Source organism: Hyperolius riggenbachi, chromosome 7 (genome assembly GCF_040937935.1).
Source record: "Hyperolius riggenbachi isolate aHypRig1 chromosome 7, aHypRig1.pri, whole genome shotgun sequence".
Classification (NCBI taxonomy): domain Eukaryota; kingdom Metazoa; phylum Chordata; class Amphibia; order Anura; family Hyperoliidae; genus Hyperolius; species Hyperolius riggenbachi.
Genome location: NC_090652.1, coordinates 268583409 through 268608260, shown reverse-complemented (window position 1 = coordinate 268608260; position 24852 = coordinate 268583409). Strand labels below are relative to the sequence as shown.

At 41.7% G+C, this 24852-nt stretch overlaps 1 protein-coding gene across 1 annotated transcript in view; it reads left to right on the top strand.

The window, feature by feature from the left end:
• FAP (fibroblast activation protein alpha) overlaps positions 1 to 24852 on the top strand; it is a 137308-nt gene that overhangs the window by 95199 nt on the left and 17257 nt on the right. The window contains exons 20-21 of the mRNA XM_068245675.1: positions 1831 to 2025; positions 10424 to 10478. Of these exons, the coding sequence (XP_068101776.1) occupies positions 1831 to 2025; positions 10424 to 10478 (250 nt within the window). The remainder of the gene's footprint in view (positions 1 to 1830; positions 2026 to 10423; positions 10479 to 24852) is intronic.

Sequence of the window (24852 nt, the reverse complement as noted above, 5' to 3'; positions counted from 1 at the left end):
TCAGAGGAGCTCACAATCTAATCCCTACCATAGTCCTATGCCTATCATAGTGTAGGGAAAATTTAGAGGGAAGCCAATTACCTTATCTGTATGTTTTTGGGATGTGGGAGGAAATCAGAGTGACTGGAGGAAACCCACACAGACACTGAGAGAACATACAAACTCAGTGCAGATAGTGCCCTGGCTGGGATTTCGGACCAGCATCATTAGCTGCATGCTTGTTTCAGGTGTTTGGGTCAAACACTACTGCAGCGAAAGAGCTTGGCAAGGCTGACAGGCAACTGGTATTGTTGAAAAGGAAATAAATATGGAAGCCTCCATATCCCTTTCACTTTAGGTTCCCTTTAAGGAAAAAAACAACAACAAATATTATCAGTTGTAGGCTAGGAAAGGATATTTCTGTATTGTTAAGTACCCTTGTTGTTTTTGTTTTTTTTACTGTATACACCACCATGGAACATAATGGCGCTATACAAATCAATAATATTGATACTAATGGCTTAACTGGTCTATTGCATATAGTGTAGAGGATTAGTTCCCAGTGATTCCCCTATTTATTGCAGTACATAGATCCCTTACCACCCTTCTCGAGGTCTTTTACTAGATTTAGTACAAACCAGAGCCGGGCCGAGGCAAAGGCAAGAGAGGCTTCAGCCTCAGGTCGCAGTATAGGAGGGGGCACATAACTCACTCAGCTATCATTCCCCTATTGTGTTTGAAGCAAAGAGAAATAAGAAAAAGGGGATATATGGCAGTGACTGAAAACCAGATATCTAGAGATTAAGGTGTTGGGGGCACTGGGGCGCCTCTTACTTCAATAGCAATCAGTGTGTGAAGGCTGGTTTGGGAGGGATGGGGGCGCACTGTGGTGTCTCATCCTTGGGCGATGGAGGACCTTGTCCCGGTTCTGGTACGAACGTTCATCATTTAGAGAGTGGAGGACACAAATAATAATAGAGCAGTAAAGTAGCCTGCGGGCTTTATAACGGCTGCAATATCTATTACACTCAAGTACATCTCAGTACAGCAAAGTCCCCGTTATTTGGCACCCATGGGGATTGGCTGATGCCAGATAAGTGTGCTTTCTGGTTAGTTGAGACTGAATGTTAAAAATAGGCCTAGCTAATACAGTACAATCCCCGACTCTATATACATACCATGAACTCTGTATTAAATGTTAAAATACAGTAATTGAAAGTATATTAACCTTGTGAGGACCATGGAACACAGTCTTTAAATACAGCAGAGCCTACAAAAAGCCTAAGAAGTTGGCCTTCACCGCTGTGAGTAGTGTCAAAGATTTGTTCTGGTTGGTTGAGACTTCTGGTTAGTTGAGTTCTGGATAACTGGGACTCTGCTGTACCTACATGTATTTCCCTTTGAATAAAATGTAAAGTAAAATTAAAATAAAAAGTCAGAAACCTACTGATGGAGAGCGTACGCTCTGAAACTAATAGAACCTTCCCGTTCCTCTCAAGGTCCCCTTGTTCCAGCGAGGGCACCACCATTCAAATCTGCTGCCACGGGAGGTTTCGGAAGCCTGAGTGCTCCTGAAGATGGGTGGCTTCGTATTGTGCGTGGACGAATGCGTGAGTACAGAGCGGCCCGTCTTCAATAGCTCTCGGGTTTCCGAAGCCAGCGGAGGATACTCAGAGCTGTATTCAACTGATTGGTTGAACAACTCTTGCAGGGGTGACAATGCTGGAAAGAGGGGACTGTGAGAAGAGCAGGAAAGCTCTATAGGACCCACAGCCTTCCCTCTCCATTGGTAAGTATCTATTTTTATTTTATATTATTTTCACTTTGCATTAACTTTAATATCTCTTTTAGGTATGGAGGACCCTGCAGCCAGGATGTCACAACTTCATTTAAAGTCAGCTGGAGCACTTACCTGGCAAGTTCGGAGGACATTATAGTTGCAACAGTGGATGGCAGAGGAACGGCTTACAGAGGGGATAAGTTTATGCATGCGCTGTATAAAAGGTTGGGAACGTTAGAGGTTGAGGATCAGATATCCGGAGTACGGTGAGTTTATATTATTTCATCATTATTTAACCTTGTAACAACTATAATGACAGCTGCGGCGAGCGACACCACCGCCGCAGCTGCCTTCAGGTCTCCGCACGTTTCCCCGGCATCTGGGTCGCGGGGGCGGAGGTGGTCTGGGGCGACAGCTGCGGCGAACGGTCCCGCCGCCGCAGCTGCCCTCGTGTCCCTGCCCGTCTCTCCGGCGGTTAGGACGCTGAGCACGGGGCTTTCTTTAGCACATAGGGTCGCTGTCTTGCGCGGGCGCGCGCACAGACAGGACCTTTATGCCAGTAAGAGAGGCGTCAGCTGACCTGCTGGTCGGCTGACGTCAGAGGAGACTCACGGCGCCCTGGATTGGCTGATGGAGGGGGGCATGCCGGTGAGGTCTCCTCTGCTTCTTAAGCCTCCGGGCTTCATTCACACTTTGTCTGTTGTCGTGAATACTTGCATGTTAGCGCTCAGACCTTAGACTAGATCCCAGGTGTTGATGCTAAGGATTTCACACCTAGTCTAGGATATTACTATATTGTTACTGTTTATTTGTTAGACTAGTTCCGAGGTGTTGATGCCAAGGACTTCACACCTAGACTAGGATATTGCTTTATATTGATCTCCTGTGTATGACTCCTGGCAGTGGCGTAGCTAAGGAGCTGTGGGCCCCAATGCAAGTTTTACAATGGGGCCCCCCAAGCACTCTATACATAACAATTGATATGGCGCACCAAAACCTGCCAATGGCAACTACAGTGTCAGAGGTGCAAGAAGGGGATGGGGAACAGTTTGTTAATGATTACTACTGTTCAAAGTATCTGTAGAAGTGATTATTATGAGCACAGGACCAATAGAGAGCTAATACTGCAGTTGAGGGAGGGCCACTCGGGGCCCCTCTGGCCCAAGGGCCCCGATGCGGTCGCTACCTCTGCACCCCCTATTGCTACGCCCCTGACTCCTGGCTATTACTCTGACTCTGATCCTGCTTTCTGTTCCTGTACTTTTGCCTATCTGCCTTCTCGTTGCTGAACCCCTGCCTGAATACCGATTACTCTCTTGTCTCACGATTCTGTACTGATACGTACCTTCCTGTTGCTGAATCTCTGCCTGATTACCGATTACTCTCCTGCCTCACGATTCTGTACCGATATTTACCTCTCTGTTGCCGAACCTTGCCTGCCTGACCATTCTACTCACCGGTGGGCCCTCGCCACTGGTGAGGTGTGAACTCCACCAGTTCCTCTGGTGAAGTGGTTCGCTCGGCTGCAGTACACTGTGAATCACCCGCTCCTTGGGAGATTCAGCCTCTTCAGTATTGTTCTCCAGCTTGCTGGAGCTTGTACCCTAGTGCACGGTCAGTGTACTGATATACCTCACCAGCCCCTCTGGTGAGGTCTCATTTAACTATTAAAGTTACAGTTGCACCAAATCACTACACACTCAGCTCTTTGTCTGCTATACTAGTATTATTGGTGATTCTGCAAATCGCACATAATCAGGTATAGCGTCTGCATTGTTGGTGATTCTGCAGATCACTATTTAATCAGACATCTGAGCTACGACATCATATCGTTACAAACCTCTAGTGTTTCTTTCAGATATATGCTAAAATTATATCAAACAAATCTTGCGAACGGCAATTATGCCGACATTGGAACTCATTTGTTTGGCACTGCAACATGGCTGTCGGTAGAGATGAGCTTGAATTTTCATATATTTCCATTTTTGCTCGACTCAAATATTTTGCAAAAATATGTTTTTTTGTTTTTTTTTATTGTGTAAAACATTCAGACAAACCAGCATATTAAACTAACAACTTATAACCATCTACAGTTTTTGGAATAATATAGATAAAAGAAAGACTGAAAAAAGAAACAGCACTCACATAGCAATTTGTAGCTAATACAGTCGATTTACTAGCTAGCCTTTGCATAGCTTGGAACTGACATTATGACAATTACATGTGCTATAAAAAAACAATACAATTAGAAAATAAAATTAAAGTATAATGGCCCACAAACTGGGACCAACAAAATTAGAAATAATAGCCATAGTAACCAGATTACCTTAAAGAGTCTACACCCCAAGTTCACCTAAGTGGCACCAAAACAAGGTAAAAAGTTACACAATCTTATTTGTACTCTCATATGTTAATAATATCCACTCTAAGGTCTATTATATTCTGTAATGTTTTCTGATCTTGGCCACACAGCCCCCAAATTCGAAGGATTTTTTAGCAATACACCAACTTTCGTGAAAATGATTTTTCTCATGCCCCTTGGTTTCAATACATTTGATGAAAATGGGTTTTTACATACATGCCCATAAAGTTTTGCATATTTACTTATCTGCAGAAAAGTGTGTTTTCTCATGCCCATTGATTTCAATGCATTTGGTGAAAATACATTTTCCAAGGCCCATGGAATTTTGCAAAAATGTGACACTTTCTCAAAAATCATGATAAAATGAAAATGATCATGTTTGCCACTACCTGTGTGTTTTTGAAGGACAAGAAGGAAAGGAAAATAGATACAGAAAAGCAATTATATCCATTAAATACAGTGGATCCTTGGTTTCCGAGCATAATTCATTCCGGAAACGCGCTTGTAATTCACGTGTAATCCAAAGCACTCTTTTATCAACGCAAATTTCCCCCTAAGAATTAATGGAAACCCAGGTGATTTGTTCCACAATCCAAGAACAGTTATAGTAAAAAAGTATAAAATTAAAATGTAAACAAGACTTTTGTTATAACTAACCGAAACATTGCCATCTGTTGGTTCACCCCAACCTTTTTTTTGTGTGTGTGTCTGTGGCTTTAACAAGGAACCTTTCCAATGACAGTTACTTTTGAGGATTTCATGGAAATGTGGCCTAGCACTGTCTCTACATTTAGATTAAGTACAATTAAGTACAACCCTGCGAAGCAAAAGGGAGAAGAACTATCGGCTCAGTTGTGATGACGTGACGCATGTATACTTTTTTTTTTGCTTGTATATTAAGACACTGCTTGTATATCAAGTCAAAATTTCACAATCATTTTTGCTTGTATTGCAAAGCGCTCTTAAACCAAGTTACTCTCAATACGAGGTTTTACTGTATATCCCTGTTGCACATGTGAAGCAATTAAGTGCATTCCATAGATGTACTGTATATATGTTTAGAACTTTCCTGTGAACTCAGGAAAATTCTAAACACTGTCCACTAGGTATGATAAATACTTAACAGTAGGAACTGCACACAAAATGTAACAACAATCCTGCAGAAAGTGCTAAAAATAACCCAAAAAACCCAAAAGACTGTCATGTTTGTGCTGTGGAATAACAATGGGAGATAGAGACTGTGATTTCAGTTCTTTTGTCACCTGAGGGCCACCAGAACTATGAAGTGACATCATCCACCAACAGGGGCATAACTATCCTCTACTACACTCAAATAATGAACCATGAGCAAAATACTTACCATTCCTTTCCTATCTGGGCTTAATTCCTATCATAGGTGAGAATCACCTAAACACTTAAAGGATACCACAGTCGAAAAAAAAGTTTGCAGCAGTGTGTGGGGGGTTAAAATTACATACCGTTAGCCAGTCCTGCCCCCTCCGTCTGCCGCCATTAGTCTCCTATAAGTCCCGGTGCCCGGCGACTTGATTGACCCCCCCCACCCGGACATACTGCGCCCTTTGCGCGCAGTATGTCCTCCCCTCTTCACTTCTGGCTGGCGCATAGCGATCGGCTCAGAAGCACGTTCATTCCTCTGCCTCCCCTGCGCTGCGTGTGCGCTCCATTACACTTAGCGTCACATGCTAACCATGCGCCGGCCCGAAGTTAAGAGGGGAGGACATACTGCGCGCACAGGGCGCAGTATGTCCAGGTGGGGGGTCAATCAAGTCGCCGGGCACCGGGACTTGTAGGAGACTAACGGCGGCAGACGGAGGGGGCAGGACTGGCTAACGGTATGTAATTTTAACCCCCCACACACTGCTGCAAACTTTTTTTTCGACTGTGGTATCCTTTAAGCTATTTTAAGCTGTAAATCCTGATTATGTTGCATTTGGCCTGATCTTTCCTGACCAGTATCAGATAGCATCTGAGCTGGGAAACTGACGTTGGAGAAGTTGGGAAAGATTATGCAGCTTAAAGACAGATGTAACATATTTCTGAATATTCTAAATCTGCACAGAGCCACGCGTGCCCCTGCTGCGCTCCCATGAACGAGTGCGTTCTGCGCCTGTGCAGCACAGTATGCTCCCAGCCACGGGTGTGCAACTGGGGAGCGCACATGGCCGGACTGCACATGCGTGGTACTCCCTGGACTTTCCGGGGAAAATTGCAGAGGATCCAGGTGGCGCAGAAGGAGAGCAAGGGACCGATCAGCCTGAAAGGAGGGGGGGAGGGGGCTGGAGGAAGTCCCAGTTATGTTTAATTTCTTCCTTTTATGCCATCTCAGGTACCCTTTAACATGGGCTGTCAGCTCTAATGCCTGGAGTTTGACTTTAAAAGTATATCAAATTAAAAACAAAAATCACATAACAGCTGCACATTCATGTCTAAGTATAATACAAACCATTGTTTGGGCTTCTGTACTCTTGTTGGCTCACTGTAGAAATAAATCTGTTTTCTGTCAGTGCACATTATCAGTCACCCATATGTTGGGGTGTTTGAGATTTACGGACCTAAAGTATTAAATAAATCCACGCGTTTCACTTGTGATAATAACACATATTTGTATCAGGTTTACCACCAATGAATACACCATTGTTTCCCATTTAACATGATCCAGCTCCAGCATTCTTAAGCAAGCTGTAACGTCACACGGATTGGGCAGATTTCATCACTTGGTGGTTAATGGTCCCTCAGGTCACAGAACCACTCTTTACGGAGTAAACACAGAACCTTTAGGATCAGAGAATGGCTGAAAACAGATGGAAGCTATTAAAGGGAAAGGATTACAGACCTGGAATGTGAACTTTAAGGAGAAGAAGGATAACTGAATTTAATTAAAAGTAACATAATACAGAACTTATCAAGCAGCTTGATGCTGTATTTCATTTAAATGCACATTGCTTTCTCTTACGCTCTAGATAGATAGATGGATAGACACAACACCAATCAGACACAAGAATTTTTACAAGGATATTACGTCAAAAATAAGTAGAACTCCGGAATCCAGAAAATAGCTTTATTTTGTCTTTAATATTCAAAATTGCAATCATTGACAGGCCTTTTAATGGTGAAAAATGTATCCATCCAAATGACATTTAACATGTTAGAGACTTGTATTTTTTCTTTTTAGGCGACAACGTTGGCTTGTTTCAGGCTGAATAAATCTTCTTCAGGCCCTAAAAAATACAATATAGATCTGCAAAGCAGCTCATCGATAAACTATACTATAGGTAAATGATGGCAAAACATCTGGACGAAATCCAGCCAAGAATGCCCACCTAAGTGTAAACAGGAACTGAAACCGCAAACGGACATCATGTTCCAAAGGAGGATGGTGACCATCCTCTGTCACCATCCTCTGTTTGCACATGGTGTCTGTTTGAACCGGGCTTGATTTTGTCCAGATGTTTTGCAATCATATACCTATAGTATAGTTAATCTATGAGCTGCTTTATAGTTTATCTATTATCTATGAGCCACCTGAAACAAGCTGGCGTTGTCGCCTAAAAATAAAAAAATACGAGTCTTTAATACTTTGGTGTGCCGCATTTGCCCATTAAATGTCATTGAATGGACACATTTTTCACTATTAAAGGTCCTTTCTTGACAAAATAAGACTATTTTCTGGTTTCCAGAGTTCTTATTTTTTGAGGTAATATCCTTGTAAAAATGTTTGTTTTGTTAGTCTGGCCACTTTTGGTGATCTAACAGGTTCAGTATAAAATCTGTATAATTTAACCATTTCAGCCTACAGGTATTTTTCACCTTATGGACGAGAGGAATTTTACCATTTCGGCGCTCCTCCCTTTCATTCCCCAATAACTTTATCACTACTTATCACAAAGAAAACATCTATACATTGTTTTTTTTCCGCCACCAATTAGGCCTTCTTTAGGTGGTACATTATGTTTAGAATTATTTTATTCTAAATGCATTTTAACAGGAATAATTAAGAAAAAAAATGAAAAAAATCATTATTTCTCAGTTTTCGGCCATTATAGTTTTAAAATACCACGTGCTACCGTAATTAAAATCCATACATTTTATTTGCCCATTTGTCTCGGTTATTGCAACGTTAAAATTATATCCCTAGTATAATGTATGGTGACAATATTTTATTTGGAAATAAAGGTAATTTTTTTCAGTTTTACATCCATCGCTAAGTTTTCCTCCAGACTAACCAGCAAGCTGATGGTGAAACAGAACTCATTGTAATGTGAGAGGGGCTACAATGGTCCTAAAAGCCCCCTTACTAAAATACTAAGAAAAACAAAAGTTTGCTTTCTTAAAACAGAAAGAATTTGTGATAATTCAGGTTGGAGTGAGCTTTAGATGTCTCCCAGTGCAGCAGTGATGCCCTGGGAGACATCTCAAGCTCACTCCAACCTGAATTATCACAAATTCTTTCTGTTTTAAAAAAGCAAACATTTGTTTTTGATAATTTTTAGTCCAGACATTTATAATAATATGCCCTCTTGACATAAATATTCAATTTTTTTTATTCCCTAAAGTCAGTAGGTGTAATTTTACTATTTGGCCACAAGATGTTCCTGCTGAGCAAATCCTATTAGCGTATAAGTATGCTACAAAGGAAACAATTTGTTGCTACACTGTAACTAGGGAAGTGACGCAGGCTTCAATGGAAGCCTGTGATCACGGGTGACCTGCGGGGAGATTAATGAATGGGAACTTTGTTCCCATTCATAAATTTAACTATCGGCGGCAGAAAGCGGCGTCCGAAGGATGCGCGGTGGCTCTATTTAAGAATAAACCCTGTTTTTGAACAAATACAGTGTTTATTCTCGGCGGACATGTACGGATTGGGACATAGGACTCTTGCCCCCTGCAGCCAATCCCCCCTGCTCCCAGCAACATCGCGATCATGGGCATCTGCCAGCACAATCGCCCGCAAAGCACCCCAAACTGCAGGGACGTGACTAGCGCGTCTCTACAGCTGTAGCAGCTGCCGCTGCGGACGTGAGGCTCACGTCCACGTGGCATAAATGGTTAAATTATTGAACATATTAAAGATGTGGCTTTGTAAAAATTTGATGTATCTGCACTAATTTTTAAGAAAAAAAGTGTGATGATTAGAGATTACATTGTATGCAGATTGGAACTGGGACAATTAAATCGGTCAAGTGCATTTCAAGCATCATACAATTTGCATTAAAGTGTACCTGTAGCTAAAAAAGTGCCCTACATGGGTTCTCACTTCAATAGAGAGAGGCTGGAGAGTGTACTGGTTTAGGGTTCTGCTTCTAACAAAGCATATCAGTAAGCTGGCACTTATTCAATAAGGTGACCTTGGGCAAGATTCCCTTACACTATTACTACCTATACAGTGCGTCTTAGTGACTGCAACTCTGACACTTTGAGTTCGCCAGGAGAAAAGCGTGATATAAATCTTTTGTGTCTTGTCAAGAGGGAAGCCACTGGGTAAGCCAAAGGCTTTCCCCATCCACCTTCACTAACCTGTTTCAGCACTGTTTCCTCCCAAAAACCATTGTCAAGCCCTTGTCGCCAGCTCAGGCACGGGCCCAACTGGGCTCAGTTTTCTCTCTTGAAGGGCCATGCTACTGCACTGCTATGTGGTGACCTTTGGGAAGACACAGCGCTGGAACAGGTAAATACAGGGAGACGGGGGTGGGGTGGGGGGGTAACTTCTGGAGGATGTAAAATTTAAAATATGTGCAAACTTATACAAATAAGAAGTACATTTTTTTCCCAGAGTAAAATGAGCCATAAATTACTTTTCTCCTATGTTGCGGTCACTTACAGTAGGTAGAAGAAATCTGACAGAAGTGACAGGTTTTGGACTAGTCTATCTCTTTTTAGGGGATTCTCAGGGATATATTTTTTTTCAAAAGCACTTAGTGAATCGCAGTTGCTCTGTCCAACTGCCAAAAAACTATATCTTTATAAAGAATAAAAGCCTTGCTGAGAATCCCCTATGAAGAGATGGACCTGCCACTTCTGTCATATTTCTACTGCCTACTGTAAGGGACAGCAACATAGGAGAAATGTAATTTATGGCTCATTTTACTCAGGAAAAAATGTACTCATCTGTATATGTTTGCACATATTTTAAATTTTACAGTTTTTCACTGTAGTGCCCCGTTAAGGTTACTATCTCTCTTTTTTGTTTGCTTTAAATTTGTATTCTTAACATCTCTTTGATCAACTGTAGTGACTATATGTAATAAATATAACTGAACACCAGACTTTTGACATTTCAGAAAATTTATTGAAATGGGATTCATTGATGAAACTCGAATAGCCATATGGGGCTGGGTAAGTAAAGTTTATGCTTGGCTAATATCATTATCATGTATTTGTTTTATTCTTGGAATTGGCAGATGTATAAATTAATTTTTAAGTCTTTTAATCTGTTAACTAACTGAAGATGGGTAAAGTTTATTTTTACACTTTGAATATTTGCCCCTTTTGTTTATTCTATGTATTTTTTGAAGAGAACTTGAGGCGGTTCCTGAGGGGGGGGGGGGGGGGTGAGATGGGACAAAGGGGCATGTTCTCTGCCGCATGACATGCCTTTGTGTCCCCCACCCCCGCTCTCTGCTCCCCCACCGCTGCACAATCAACCCCAGAAATTAGCGACAATACTTGTCGTTATCTTGGAGGGTAAACCTGTGGGAGAGGTATTCCCTGTTCAAAATGCCATTCCTGCAGGGTTTCCAGAGCTGCCATCGGTCAGTGCTTTCTCCCTGGCCATGCCCCCTGCCACTCCCCGGCCTCCCTGCACACTGTCACAGAGAATCAATCTCTCTTTCCAGTGTCATGACCCAGTGGTCACGAAAGTGAAAGTGGGCCAGTGCAGCCCACAAAAGCGGCAGAGAGCGTCAATTTTGGCAGCTACCTGATCCGCTCAGCCCTAGGTAGCCTAGTTTTTTTTTGTTTCGTTTCGTTTTAAGAGCCCACCTCGGGCTCTCTTTAAGCAGTGTAACAGTGTATTGGTTGTACATAATGAAGACAGGAGAAAACTGGTGGCAATTACTTCAAAGCAAACCTGAAGGGAAATAAACTTAATAGATAATGAATTGCATGTGTAATATGGATAATAAATAGAGTATTAGTACTATGGACTCATAGTCTAATTTTTTATGTTCAGTTCTATAACTTTAATTTTAAGGTTGCATCAGACTGTCACAGCTGTTGCTTAGCTGAAAATGGTACAGAACTAACGAACCTTTAAACTTTTCTGCAGTAAAAGTTCATTAGAATAGTTCTCTCACTGTTTCTCAGCTGTTTTGGCTTCTATTCACTGTTCAGGAAACCCGACAGAATTTGACAGACTGTCAACAAGCTCTTTTACATAGATAACAACTAAACTTTTTTTGGAAACCAGAAATTGACGCCTGACAATTTCTTAGTAGGCATAGTACTATATGTGAATATGTTTATCTTATCATCCCAAATATCACTTCAGGTATGCTTTAAACTGATAGATAAAAATAAAGAAAATGGCAAAAATAGCTTACGTATTCTAGAACGTAATGAGAAATAAGCCCCCCTCAAGTCCTCTAACCCAGAGGTGAGGAGTATGATCCTGTTACAACAAGGGGATTAAAAACCTTGTAATAAGATATGATAAATGTTCAAATAAAGTAGATGATTATGTGGAAAAATAATCAGAAAATACAGTGGGCCCGATGCATGAAAAAACGGAATTTTGCACAGACAGCACATGACAATTTTACCTGTTCTAACATCAAGGAAGCACTGCCTGGTACACTATAAGCTCCCCATAGGGAGAGATGGATTAAGATGTAATGGGGTCCTAGGCAAGGTAGTAGATGGCATTTTTGGTAAGCTGAAGTGAAGATAGGTCAAAGAAGGTGGGAGGTGGACACCCACAAGGCCCCAAGCACATGCTCTGCTCACGGGTATCAGAGAGTGCTGGGCGACAGATCTTGGATGTTTAGCATTTTCTGCAACAAGCCATCTGGAAAAAGAACAATTTGGTTTGGAAAGTATTGATTTTGGATATAAGGTTTAACACCACCCTTTCCCCCGCACTCCCTCCCCTTCCCCGCCAGTGGTGTATAAGTTCTGAATAAACAAAACAGTTAGGCCTCGTTCACATTGGGTGCACTGAGAAACGTGTAAAAGTGCATGATGAAATACACATGCGTTTGTGCGCGCTTTAGTGCGTGTTTCATAGTGCATAGTGCGGTGCACTTTTTAACCACTTCTGTACCACAGGGTTTTTTGCTGATCGGTGCTGCGTGGGCTCTCCAGCCCGCAGCACCAATCAGCTGGCAGCCAGGGCGATCAGACTGCCACCCTTTTTTCCCCACTAGGGGGATGTCCTGCTGGGGGGGTCTGATCGCCGCCGGCTGCTTGCGCTTGCGGGGGGGGGGCTCTTCAAAGCCCCCCTCCGCAGCGCTTCCTGGCCTCCTTCCTCTTCCCTCCCTCTCCCTTCCTCTGTGAGCGGCGCAGGACGGATTTCCATCCTGCGCCTGATGGTATAGGCTTTAGCCTATCAGATGCCGGCGATCCCCGGCCAATCAGAGGCCAGGGATCGCCGATCTCCTCTACGGCGCTGCTGCGCAGCAGCGCCGTATACATGTAAACACCGGGGAAGATCTTCCCCGTGTGTTTACAATTACCCTGCGAGCCGCCGATCGGCTCGCAGGGTGTTCACGGAGACACCCTCCGTGAGCTGACATGGAACGGCCGCTCATACGAGCGGCTGTTTTCATGAAATCCACTTCAGGATTCAGGGGCGTACTTAAGCGTACGCAGAGTCCTGAAGTGGTTAAAGCATGTTTTGCTTATTACAGCAGTAGCAGTTGTCCATAAAGCTTTGTCTTCATATGAGAATGTAATTTTTTTTTCAATTGGGGGTAAAAAAACGCAAGCGCTTCTATGCGCTTTTATGCAAAACAAAGTGCACCCATTCACTTGCTCTTGCACTTTACAGCTCAATGCACAGAAATGCATGCAACACTACGTTTTTGTAACGCAGCTCAACGCAGCTTAGCGCAGCGCATAGATGTGAACAAGGCACATTTAATTACATGAGAAAATCAATACCTTGCAGAACACACAGGGCAATGCGCTGTGAAAAGCGCGCAGAAACGGCCCTGATGTGAACGAGGCCTTACAGTTCCACTTTATATTCTTTTAATAAGTGATCATGGCTGGCTCTTTGCATGTCCACATATATTAATTCTTCAACAATGCTATTTGAGTCCACAGGTGAATGCCTTCATGGGAAGATGCAGTCATAGATATAGAGATATCAATAATGGTCCCATAAAAGATAAGAAACACATTTAGTTCCATGACAAGCTATAGCTGTTGAGCTGTAAGTATTAATTAGGACACTTTGGGACATTTTATTGCTCTGGATTAGCTGTGTCAATAAAGCATTGCGCTCATAGGAAAGTTTTTATATCAATCTGGCTGACCATCAGCTACGTAACACTTCTCTGTCCCAATCTCATCCGTATTCTAACAGCGAATCCATTAGGAGCTAATGCAGAGCAATGCTCCTTTCAATATCAGCTGTTTGTTTAGTAACGAGTTACAGATACTGTCTATCTCAGGATTCCGCTAAGCTAGTGATCCTTTAATTTACGCCACAGCAACTGCATGAAACCGGATTCAGTTCCATTTTCCTGTGTAGGTTGCCTATAACGGTCCATGCCAAAGTCCTTCGTGGTGTTGCTGGGCGTCCGTGTACAGGTCTCCCACAAACACCATAATGCTGTTTGCTTTACTGTCTTGATTGACTAGGCAGGATGTCGGTTCAGACGTGAAATCCACCTTAATGTTTTTATGTTGGCCTGTTAACGTTTTTACTTGTGTAACAGAACATACATATATTGTACGTCCGCACTTATGCTTAGCTTTATGCAGGGTTTATTCTTTTACAAATACGTCATTGGATGGCAGTATATTTATTTAAAGCAATTCTGCGCTGTAATTTGAACTGTGAATCTGCGTATAAGGGACATATGGAGGATGCGATCTTTATTATTTTAAAGCTTGGTGTAATTTGCCTTCTTAAAACAGAAGGAAACTTGCAATAATTCAGCTATAAGTGAACATGGTTACCCACAATGCACCACTACTGAATATGCAAATTATCTCTTTTTGCCCCATGTAAGCAAGGCTAGCATCTAGAACCGCTGGTGTATAGCAAGCCTATAGCTTTAAAGAGACACTGAAGCGAAAAAAAATGATGATATTATGATTTGTATGTGTAGTACAGCTAAGAAATAAAACATTAAGATCAGATACATCAGTCTAATTGTTTCCAGTACAGGAAGAGTTAAGAAACTCCAGTTGTTATCTCTATGCAAACAAGCCATTAAGCTCTACGACTTTCAAAGTCGTGGAGAGGGCTGTCTTCTGACTTTTATTATCTCAACTGTTCCTGGACTATTTACTTTTTATCTGCCAGAGGAGATGTCATTAGTTCACAGACTGCTCTGAAAGAATAATTTTGAATGCAGAGTGTTGTGTAATCTGCACATATTATAGAATGATGCAATGTTAGAAAAAACACTATATACCTGAAAATAAAAATATGAGAATATTTTCTTTGCTGCTAATCTGCTAGTATATATTCATAGTACACAACTAATTCACTATATCATATTTTTTTTCTCGCTTCAGTGTCTCTTTAAACTTTACACAGCCACATCAACCCCACAAGTAGACAGCCTGTTTTGGGCTTTTGGTCCTCATCAGTACATGGCAGGGATTGATATGGCTGTATGTGGGATTGATGTGGCTGTGCAAAGTTTAAAGCTATAGGCTTGCTATACACCAGCAGTTCTGGATGCTAGCCTCACTTACTGGGGCAAAAAGAGATAATTTGCATATTCAGTAGTGGTGCATTGTGGGTAACCATGTTCACTCATAGCCGAATTATTGCAAATTTCCTTCTGTTTTAAAAAGGTAAATTACACCAAGCATTGCATTTTAGTAGGAGGGCTTTTCAGTCTCTTTTAGCCCCCTATACATTCCAAGTGGTTTGGGTCACCCCAAGATGCTTGGTTACTCTGCTTATTATTTTAAACAAATTCATCTGTCCGGCTCTCATACTGGTCTTTTGACTTATATACAACCTTAACGCCCAAGTCCCCCCCCCCCCCAAAAAAAAATAATCTTTCTCTTCCTCTCTTGTTCCACAATTAATATTATGAAGGGCTCCTTATCTACCTTCTTACTCCTTTTCTCAGAGATAACCAAGCAGCTTCTCACGCCAATTGGATTTCATGGAGTTCACCACTGGGCATCTTATAAAGATAACCAGTGAGTTTTTGAGTAATAAGCTGGCAAGCCCACTCCTATGCATACATATTATAGTGCCACAAGTAGAAATGGGCATGAAATAATGGTAATAGAATATCGGTAATGTTACAGATATTCTATTATCCACTATTGTAGAATATCTGTAATTTTACCAATATTTTACCATGTTCTAACGTTATTCTCAAACTCCCCTGTTGGGCGCTTAACCTTAACAACCTTCCCAAGCCTAACCCTTAGGAACCCCCCATCCCACGCCTAACTCTTAAGACCCCCCAAGTTCCCCCAGTCATAGTCGATTTTGTAATGTGAGGCTATGGTGGCACCCAAATGAAATGGCATGCATGTTGTCCAAATTTACATGACCATAACTCCTACAACTCCCTCTTTGCCACAGTGTGAGGCCCCCATCTAAAACAGTAAACAAATACAAAAGGCTATAATGAAATAGAACATCTTACTTTACAAGAAATGACAGCATTTTGCACAAGTCAGGTTTCTCTGGTACCTATACAACCACTCATCCTGCACCAAGCATAGCAACCTGTACCATGCATAGCAACCTGCATCATGCATGCATAGCATTGAAAAAATTAGTGTAAAGGCTTAATATAAGACTACCCCCCACCACTGACCAGAATGGGAGGGGTAGTTAGTGGCTATAGCAGTCTGGTTCCCCTCCACACGGGGTGAAGGATGGCACATGTCTCATGCTCTTGTGCATTTGGTCCTTTTTCACATAATTGACATTGATATGCCAACCAGAGACCCCAACACAATGTGAGGGACTTTTGTGTGTATGAGGAAGGTTTGGAGGCAGTGTGATGCCCATCTGTTAGTTCTGGGAGGAAGCAGGAGGGAGGAAAGAAAATGATGGAGGAAGCAGGAGGAAGAAAGTAAAATGATGGAGGAAGCAGGAGAGATGAAGGAAAATGATGAAGGAAGCAGGGGGGAGGAAGGAAAATGATGGAGGAAGCAGGAGGGAAGAAGGAAAATGATGAAGAAAGCAGGAGGCAGGAAAGAAAATGATGGAGGAAGCAGGAGGGATAAAGGAAAATGATGGAGAAAGCTGGAGGGAGAAAGGAAAATTATGGAGGAAGCAGGAGGAAGGAAAGAAAATGATGGAGGAAGCAGGAGGGATAAAGGAAAATGATGGAGAAAGCTGGAGGGAGAAAGGAAAATTATGGAGGAGGCAGGAGGAAGGAAATAAAATGATGGAGGAAGCAGGAGGGATGAAAGAAAATGATGGAGGAAGCAGGAGGGAAGAAGGAAAATGATGAAGAAAGCAGGAGGCAGGAAAGAAAATATTGGAGGAAGCTGGAGGGAGAAAGGAAAATTATGGAGGAGGCAGGAGGAAGGAAAGAAACTGATGGAGGAAGCAGGAGGGATGAAGGAAAATGATGGAGGAAGCAGGAGGGGAGAAGGAAAATGATGGAGGAAGCAGAAGGGAGGAATAAAAATGATAGAGGAAGTGGGAGGGAGGAAGGAAAATGGTGGAGACAGCAGGAGGGAGGGAGGAAAATAATGGAGGAAGCAGGAGGGATGAAGGAAGATGATGGAGGAAGCAGGGGAGAGGAAGGAAAGTGATGGAGGAAGCAGGAGGGAGGAAGGAAAATGATGGAGGAAGCAGGAGGGATGACGGAAAATGATGGAGGAAGTAAGAGGGATGAAGGAAAATGATGGAGGAAGTAAAAGGGAGAAAGGAAAATGATGGAGAAAGCAGGAAGGGGGAAAGAAAAGGATGGAGGAAGCAGGAGGGATGAAGGTAAATGATTCTGGGAGGAAGCAGGAGGGAGGAAAGAAAATGATGGAGGAAGCAGGAGGAAGAAAGGAAAATGATGGAGGAAGCAGGAGAGATGAAGGAAAATGATGAAGGAAGCAGTGGGGAGGAAGGAAAATGATGAAGGAAGCAGGAGGGAAGAAGGAAAATGATGAAGAAAACAGGAGGCAGGAAAGAAAATGATGGAGGAAGCAGGAGGGATAAAGGAAAATAATGGCGAAAGCTGGAGGGAGAAAGGAAAATTATGGAGGAAGCAGGAGGGATGAAGGGAAATGATGGAGGAAGCAGGAGGGAAGAAGGAAAATGATGAAGAAAGCAGGAGGCAGGAAAGAAAATGATGGAGGAAGCTGGAGGGAGAAAGGAAAATTATGGAGGAGGCAGGAGGGAGGAAAGAAAGTGATGGAGGAAGCAGGAGGGATGAATGAAAATGATAGAGGAAGTGGGAGGGAGGAAGGAAAATGATAGAGGAAGTGGGAGGGAGGAAGGAAAATGGCGGAGACAGCAGGAGGGAGGGAGGAAAATGATGGAGGAAGCAGGAGGGATGAAGGAAGATGATGGAGAAAGCAGGGGAGAGGAAGGAAAGTGATGGAGGAAGCAGGAGGGAGGAAGGAAAATGATGGAGGAAGCAGGAGGGATGAAGGAAAATGATGGAGAAAGCAGAAGGGATGAAGGAAAATGATGGAGGAAGCAAGAGGGATGAAGGAAAATGATGGAGGAAGCAAGAGGGAGAAAGGAAAATGATGGAGGAAGCAAGAGGGAGAAAGGAAAATGATGGAGAAAGAAGGAGGGAGGAAGGAAAAGGATGGAGGAAGCAGGAGGGATGAAGGAAAATGATGGAGGAAGCCGGAGGGATGAAGGAAAATGATGGAAGAAGCAGGGGAGAGAAAGGAAAATGATAAAGAAAGCAGGAGGGATGAAGGATAAATGATGGAGAGAGCAAGAGGGAGGAAGGATAAATGATGGAGGAAGCAGGAGTGAGTAAGGAAAATGATGAAGGAAGCAGGAGAAGCTGTATATTTTTTGTAGATTTTTGAACCACATCAACATACTTGTGGCGCTTCAGTAACTCAGAAGGCATTAAAGGCAGAAGACCAGCCTGGCAGTTTCTATAGCCCTTTCACTATAGTGATTCCTCAGAATTATGGCCCTTTCACACCGTGTAAGTTGCATTGCGATGAAATTGCAACACAACGGAGCCAAAAAGTCTCACTATGCAGTAGCGTTGTGGTGTGATCATACAGTGAGGCATACAGTTCAACGAAAGTTTGCCTCACTCCCATTGTAAACACACGGATTGCCCTGTTAACATACAGAATGCTGTGCATTACTGAGTCAGAATCCGCTGCACTGCGCAGCACCGCACTAGGGGCTTGATTCACGACGGCAATGACGAGAGCTCCACTCGTCCTGCCCTGAGACCCTGTGGGTCCAATCACTTTGAAGGACATAATCCCCGCACTTTAATTGGCCTAACAGGCTGCCTGTCACCTTACAGGATACTTGACAGGCAGCTTACTGGGCCAATCAAAGGGCGAGGATAATTTCCTTTAAAGTGATTAGACCAGCAGGGGCTTAGGGCAGGAGCTCTCGTCATTGCCAATTAGCAGGCATAACATCGTAGCGCTCGCTATGCTACTCTATTAAGACGTGTTATGTCTGATAAGGCACGTTGACTCTGATAAGGCATGCTATTTGTCTTAGTGAATCAAGCCCTAGATGTGAAAGCCCTGTAGGAGTATACAGGTCCTTCTAAAAAAAAATTAGCATATTGTGATAAAGTTCATTATTTTCTGTAATGTACTGATAAACATTAGACTTTCATATATTTTAGATTCATTACACACAACTGAAGTAGTTCAAGCCTTTTATTGTTTTAATATTGATGATTTTGGCATTCAGCTCATGAAAACCCAAAATTCCTATCTCAAAAAATTAGATGAAGATTCCATTTTTCAGCATGACCTGGCACCTGCTCACAGTGCCAAAACCACTGGTAAATGGTTTACTGACCATGGTATTACTGTGCTCAATTGGCCTGCCAACTCTCCTGACTTGAACCCCATAGAGAATCTGTGGGATATTGTGAAGAGAAAGTTGAGAGACGCAAGACCCAACACTCTGGATGAGCTTAAGGCCGATATCGAAGCATCCTGGGCCTCCATAACACCTGAGCAGTGCCACAGGCTGATTGCCTCCATGCCACGTCGCATTGAAGCAGGCAATTCTGCAAAAGGATTCCCGACCAAGTATTGAGTGCATAACTGAACATAATTATTTGAAGGTTGACTTTTTTTTGTTTTAAAAACACTTTTCTTTTATTGGTCGGATGAAATATGCTAATTTTTTGAGATAGGAATTTTGGGTTTTCATGAGCTGTATGCCAAAATCATCAATAAGAAAAACAATAAAAGGCTGGAACTACTTCAGTTGTGTGTATTTTAATCTAAAATATATGAAAGTCTAATGTTTATATCAGTACATTACAGAAAATAATGAACTTTATCACAATATGCTAATTTTTTGAGAAGGACCAGTAATTGCATTGCATTGCATTGCAATGTTATTTGCACATAGTGTTAAAGGGCCTTGGTGCTCAAGTTCTAATTAGTATTTTCAGAACAGAAGAAAGATTAATAAAAGTACAATAATGAAGTGTTGCTTATTGCTCCATTATCCCTTTTATTTCTGCACTGTTAATAAAAGAGCAGCAGCAGCAGCACGGCACTGATAAGCTTTATCACATGGTTTCCTTTATTAACTTCCTTTATAGGTACAGAATATTGATAAAGCAGTGATAAGTATTATCACTGGTTGAAGTGTTCTGCATAAATATTCCCATCCTGTAGGTGGCAATCCCATGGGAGGAAGCATCAAGCAGTGCTTCCTCCTGTCAGTTAGTGCATTGTTGCCATGCTGTTTTCTCCAGGTTACTGCATCATTTTAATAATGCAACTGAAAGGCTTCATTCATCACTGCAATTTTAATACCGAGATAAATCTATAGAGACTTACACTGATGACACCATATATTACAGCAGGAAATGACTGCTGTAACTCTCATGATTCAATACATTGACCCCATAGACCTTACAGGAATGTGTGATAAGCCAAACGACTAAGTAACTACTTTAATGTATACATTTGTATCTGTGCTAGACAAGGCACACTGGTGAAAACATATTTTTGTCATGGAAGTTGTACTTGACTTAAATAAGTGAAGATCTGAATCTTCCAACTGTTATCTGTTTATACCGGATAGTTAAGCAGTTGCCATCATCAAGTGCCCTTTGTACTGCATAATCACAGCACTGAGAACTCCTTAATGGTCCAAAGTCACTTTCTTTACACCTGTCTTCTTTACTATCTTTGTGTTCTGATATTTATTTACCTTTATATGCTTTCTTTCTAGCCACTCCCGCTTTTTCAAACATGACTAGTTTTTCGAGAACACATTTGTTATTTCAAGCTTGCATTCCATTTTAATTTCAGTTTAGGATTTAGTGCACAGTTTGCATCAGTTTTGAATACTAGGGGACTCTGCACGCCTCTGTTGGTAGTCATTTCAGATGTGGCCTGCTCAGGAGCGCTGCCAATTTTCCCGTTCTCTTAAAAATGTGTAAACCATTTTATGGGCAGCTGCCCCCAGGTTCACACCATGTTTGTTTATTAATTAGAGGTTAGGGTCTTTTCCATGAAGAATACCTTAATGTGGTGGAGAAGTCTAGTACGGAACACTCTGCGCAAACTGTTTTGGAAGCCAACATCCATGCATCTGTTTTGAATGCAAATTGTGCAACCTGTTTATAATTAGGCTCTGCGCATCCATGAGGTCAATCAGATGCAGCCTGTCTTGGGAGCGCTGCCATCTCCCCCGCTTTATAATCATGACTAGTTGCCATAGTTGCACTTAATTCAGTTATCAACAAATGAAAAATAAAGGACAAAATGCTGTAACCAATAGAAATTAATGAAATCAGATTTGTTATTATGGGCTCTTACACCTGTAAGTGTTGACCGTTGAATAAACCTAAATCTAAATGTCATTAATGGGGCTATAGCGATGATCAGTATTAGACTTTTACTGGACTGCCTGGTTTGCCTGGTTTGGAAGTCTTGCCAGTCCCCATTTCCCCCGTTTCAGAGCCTAGTGGGGAAGGAGCCTACTGCAGCCTGGGAAACCCTGTGCTGCATCTCAGTCTTGACTGATAGCCCTACAGGAGAAAAGTAAACTAAAATTGTGTTTACCCTTTCAGACATCCTTGTTTTGTATTTGGCACATAGAATAGTATGAATAATATATTGGATCAAAGGTGAAATGTTGAGTGCAGCTGTGTTTTAAGGAATCCTAGAAACTCTGAACTACAGATCTGGATTTACCGCATGTGGGGTTTATACACCTGACCTGTAGATGTCACTGTTCTACTTGCATTACTGGTAAGATCACCTAGACTGTTGTGGGTTGTAGGTTTCTGTTTTACCTGGCTGAAGACACCGATGAAAGCAACGGTTTATGCAGAGAGCTGATAGTTTGTAGCTGTTTCTGCATTAGTGACTACTGAACACAACACTGTAGTGACCTGGACTGTTGAACTGTACTGAACACAGAGTGTCTGTAGAATGTGTGGAGGAGGGCCCACATTATACATTACCAAGAGGTCCCTGAATTAAAGAATTCTAAGCTTAATTAGTACAACAATGGAACTTACATATTATTGTTATAACAAGGTAACCATTGTTATGCTACGTGTTGCTGCCACTAGCTTGTTAAATGTTTAGGCTGAACTTTTACTGCCTTTTGTTACATCACATACTGGTAACTAGAAACTGTATAAAATAGCTCTTTAAAAATAGTTGACTTGGCATGGTTCTTTGCAGTCCCCTTGAGCAGGTGATCTTCTAGGCAGCTGTCTTATGTGCCTATGCCTAAAATCAGCCCTGGCCATGAAAATGGTTAACTTGCTTCACTGAATTCTGTAGACAAACTGGTGTTTACTATTTTCTTATTTCCGAAAAGACATGTAAACGTATCTTTCTGGATACTTTAAGATATGCACTAATGTAAAAAACAGACTACGCTATCAGATCTGTCAACAAGATAGCTATGAGCTTGAAATAAGCCACACTTTGCCTTTGTTTTCTCCATCCAGTTTTTACTGTATCATAAATACATAATTTTATCTATACCACTGCTGTGTTTTCATTGTAATTTAGTGTATTCTTTTATCTATGTCCAGTCTGAACATTCTGAGCAACTAGAGCTTACTGAGGACCAAATTCCTTTAGCTTATAAATTCTGCCTAGATCAAAGTACAGAGATTTACTGCATTTTCACTATATGGCAGCTGTAAACCAAGTAAAACATTGTTAATCTCAGCTGCATCAATTATCTTCAGGCCTTTGGCACTTGTTTAGCAGTCCTGAATTCAAGACAGGCTTTAAAATTCATATAAAAGAAAAAATAAGCAGAATAATTGCTTAAAGAGGAACTGTAACCAAGAATTGATCTTCATCCCAATCTGTAGCTGATGTCCCCTTTCCCACGAGAAATCTTTACCTTTTCCCGAATAGATCATCAGGAGGGTCTGTAGGCTGATATTGTGGTGAAACCCCTCCCACAGTGTGAAGTCATGACCAAAGTCCTGACAGTTCGATGTCTGTGAACCTCGTTGCATTGTGGGAAGTAACAGATTTTTCCAACTGCCAAACAACCAGTATCTCCCTCTGTGCATAGAACTCTCAGTAACAAACATTACTTAGTACACTAAAGCTGTCACCACAAGTGATACATTTCAGAATGTAGATCAGAGAGAGGAAAGATTTTACAATGGGCAAACACTGGCTAAATAATCTATAAATGAATATTGTAAAAAAAAAACCAAAAAAAAAAAAAAAACAGTGTTATTCATTGTGTTATTTTCACTACAATTCCTCTTAAAAGGATAACTGTAACATTGTAAAAAAAAAAAAAAAAAAGTTGGATACTCACCTAAGAGGAGCCTTCCATAGAGTCTTTCCGCTCCTCTCTGTGTCCCCTTGTTCCACCGTTGGGCCCCCCTTCAAATCTTCCACCAGCTGTGTCTTTGGTTCTCCTCAGAAGTACTTGGGTCTCTGAGTACTTCTGAAGATGAATGGCTCTGTTTTGCGCATATGCAAGTCCTGGCTCACGCATGCATAGTACGGAGCCACGTGTCCTTGGAAGTACTTGGAGTCTCCAGATACTTCCATGGCCTTCCTGAAGAGACCTGAAGGTCTGAAGGTCTCTTCAGCATTAAAGTCGAAGGACGGAATGGGGAACAGTACAGGTCCTTCTAAAATAATTAGCATATTGTGATAAAGTTCATTATTTTCTGTAATGTACTGATAAACATTAGACTTTCATATATTTTAGATTCATTACACACAACTGAAGTAGTTCAAGCCTTTTATTGTTGTAATATTGAGGATTTTGGCATACAGCTCATGAAAACCCAAAATTCCTATCTCAAACAATTAGCATACCATGAAAAGGTTCTCTAAATGAGCTATTAACCTAATCATCTGAATCAATTAATTAACTCTTAACACCTGCAAATGATTCCTAAGGCTTTTAAAAACTCCCAGCCTGGTTCATTACTAAAAACCGCAATCATGGGTAAGACTGCCGACCTGACTGCTGTCCAGAAGGCCATCATTGACACCCTCAAGCAAGAGGGTAAGACACAGAAAGAAATTTCTGAATGAATAGGCTGTTCCCAGAGTGCTGTATCAAGGCACCTCAGTGGGAAGTCTTTTTTGGAAAGGACCTATATGTTGAAATGATAGAGTATTCATTTATTTTTTTGCTAGTATTTTCACATGATTACCCGCGTATACTGTTTGATTATCTACTAATGCAATTTCTTTTTATTTCTAGACTAATGTAATTTTTCTCCTACCTATTTATAATAAATAGATGTCAAACGTTATTTCAAAGAAATGTACTGAAAAATATTAAAATGAATTAATAAAATATTTTTTAATCTGTATACTTGTTTGGTCATGTCTAAAAGAACTCAATGAGAAGCATGTGGTTTATTTGATCAGCTGCTAGATTTGCAAAGCTCTGATTTGCTGTGATCGCATCCTGCTTTAGCACATGGTTATGACTAGCAAATCAGAGACTTGCATATCTATCACCTGACCAAACTGATCACATGAGTTCTCCTAGACAAGACCATCACTACTTGTTTCCTCTTCTGTTTACATCTATCTTACATCATTTATATCTGTGTACTTAATTTTTCTCATTTAAAGGGAACCCCAGGTGAGAGTGATATGAAGGCTGCCATATTTATTTTTCTTTTAAACAATACCAGTTGCCTGCCAGTCCTACTGATCCTGTGTCTCTAATACTTTTAGCCACAGACCCTGAACAAGCATGCAGTAGATCAGGTACTCTGACTCAGCTGACTCATGTTTTACTGGATTAGCCCTATGCTTTTTCCATGGTTTTGGCACAGACACTACTTATGGCAGAAGATCAACAGGGCTGCCAGGAAACTGGCGTTGTTTACAACAAAATAAATATGGCAGCCTCCATATCCCTCTCACATCGGGTTCCCTTTAAAACGTATGTAATTCTTCA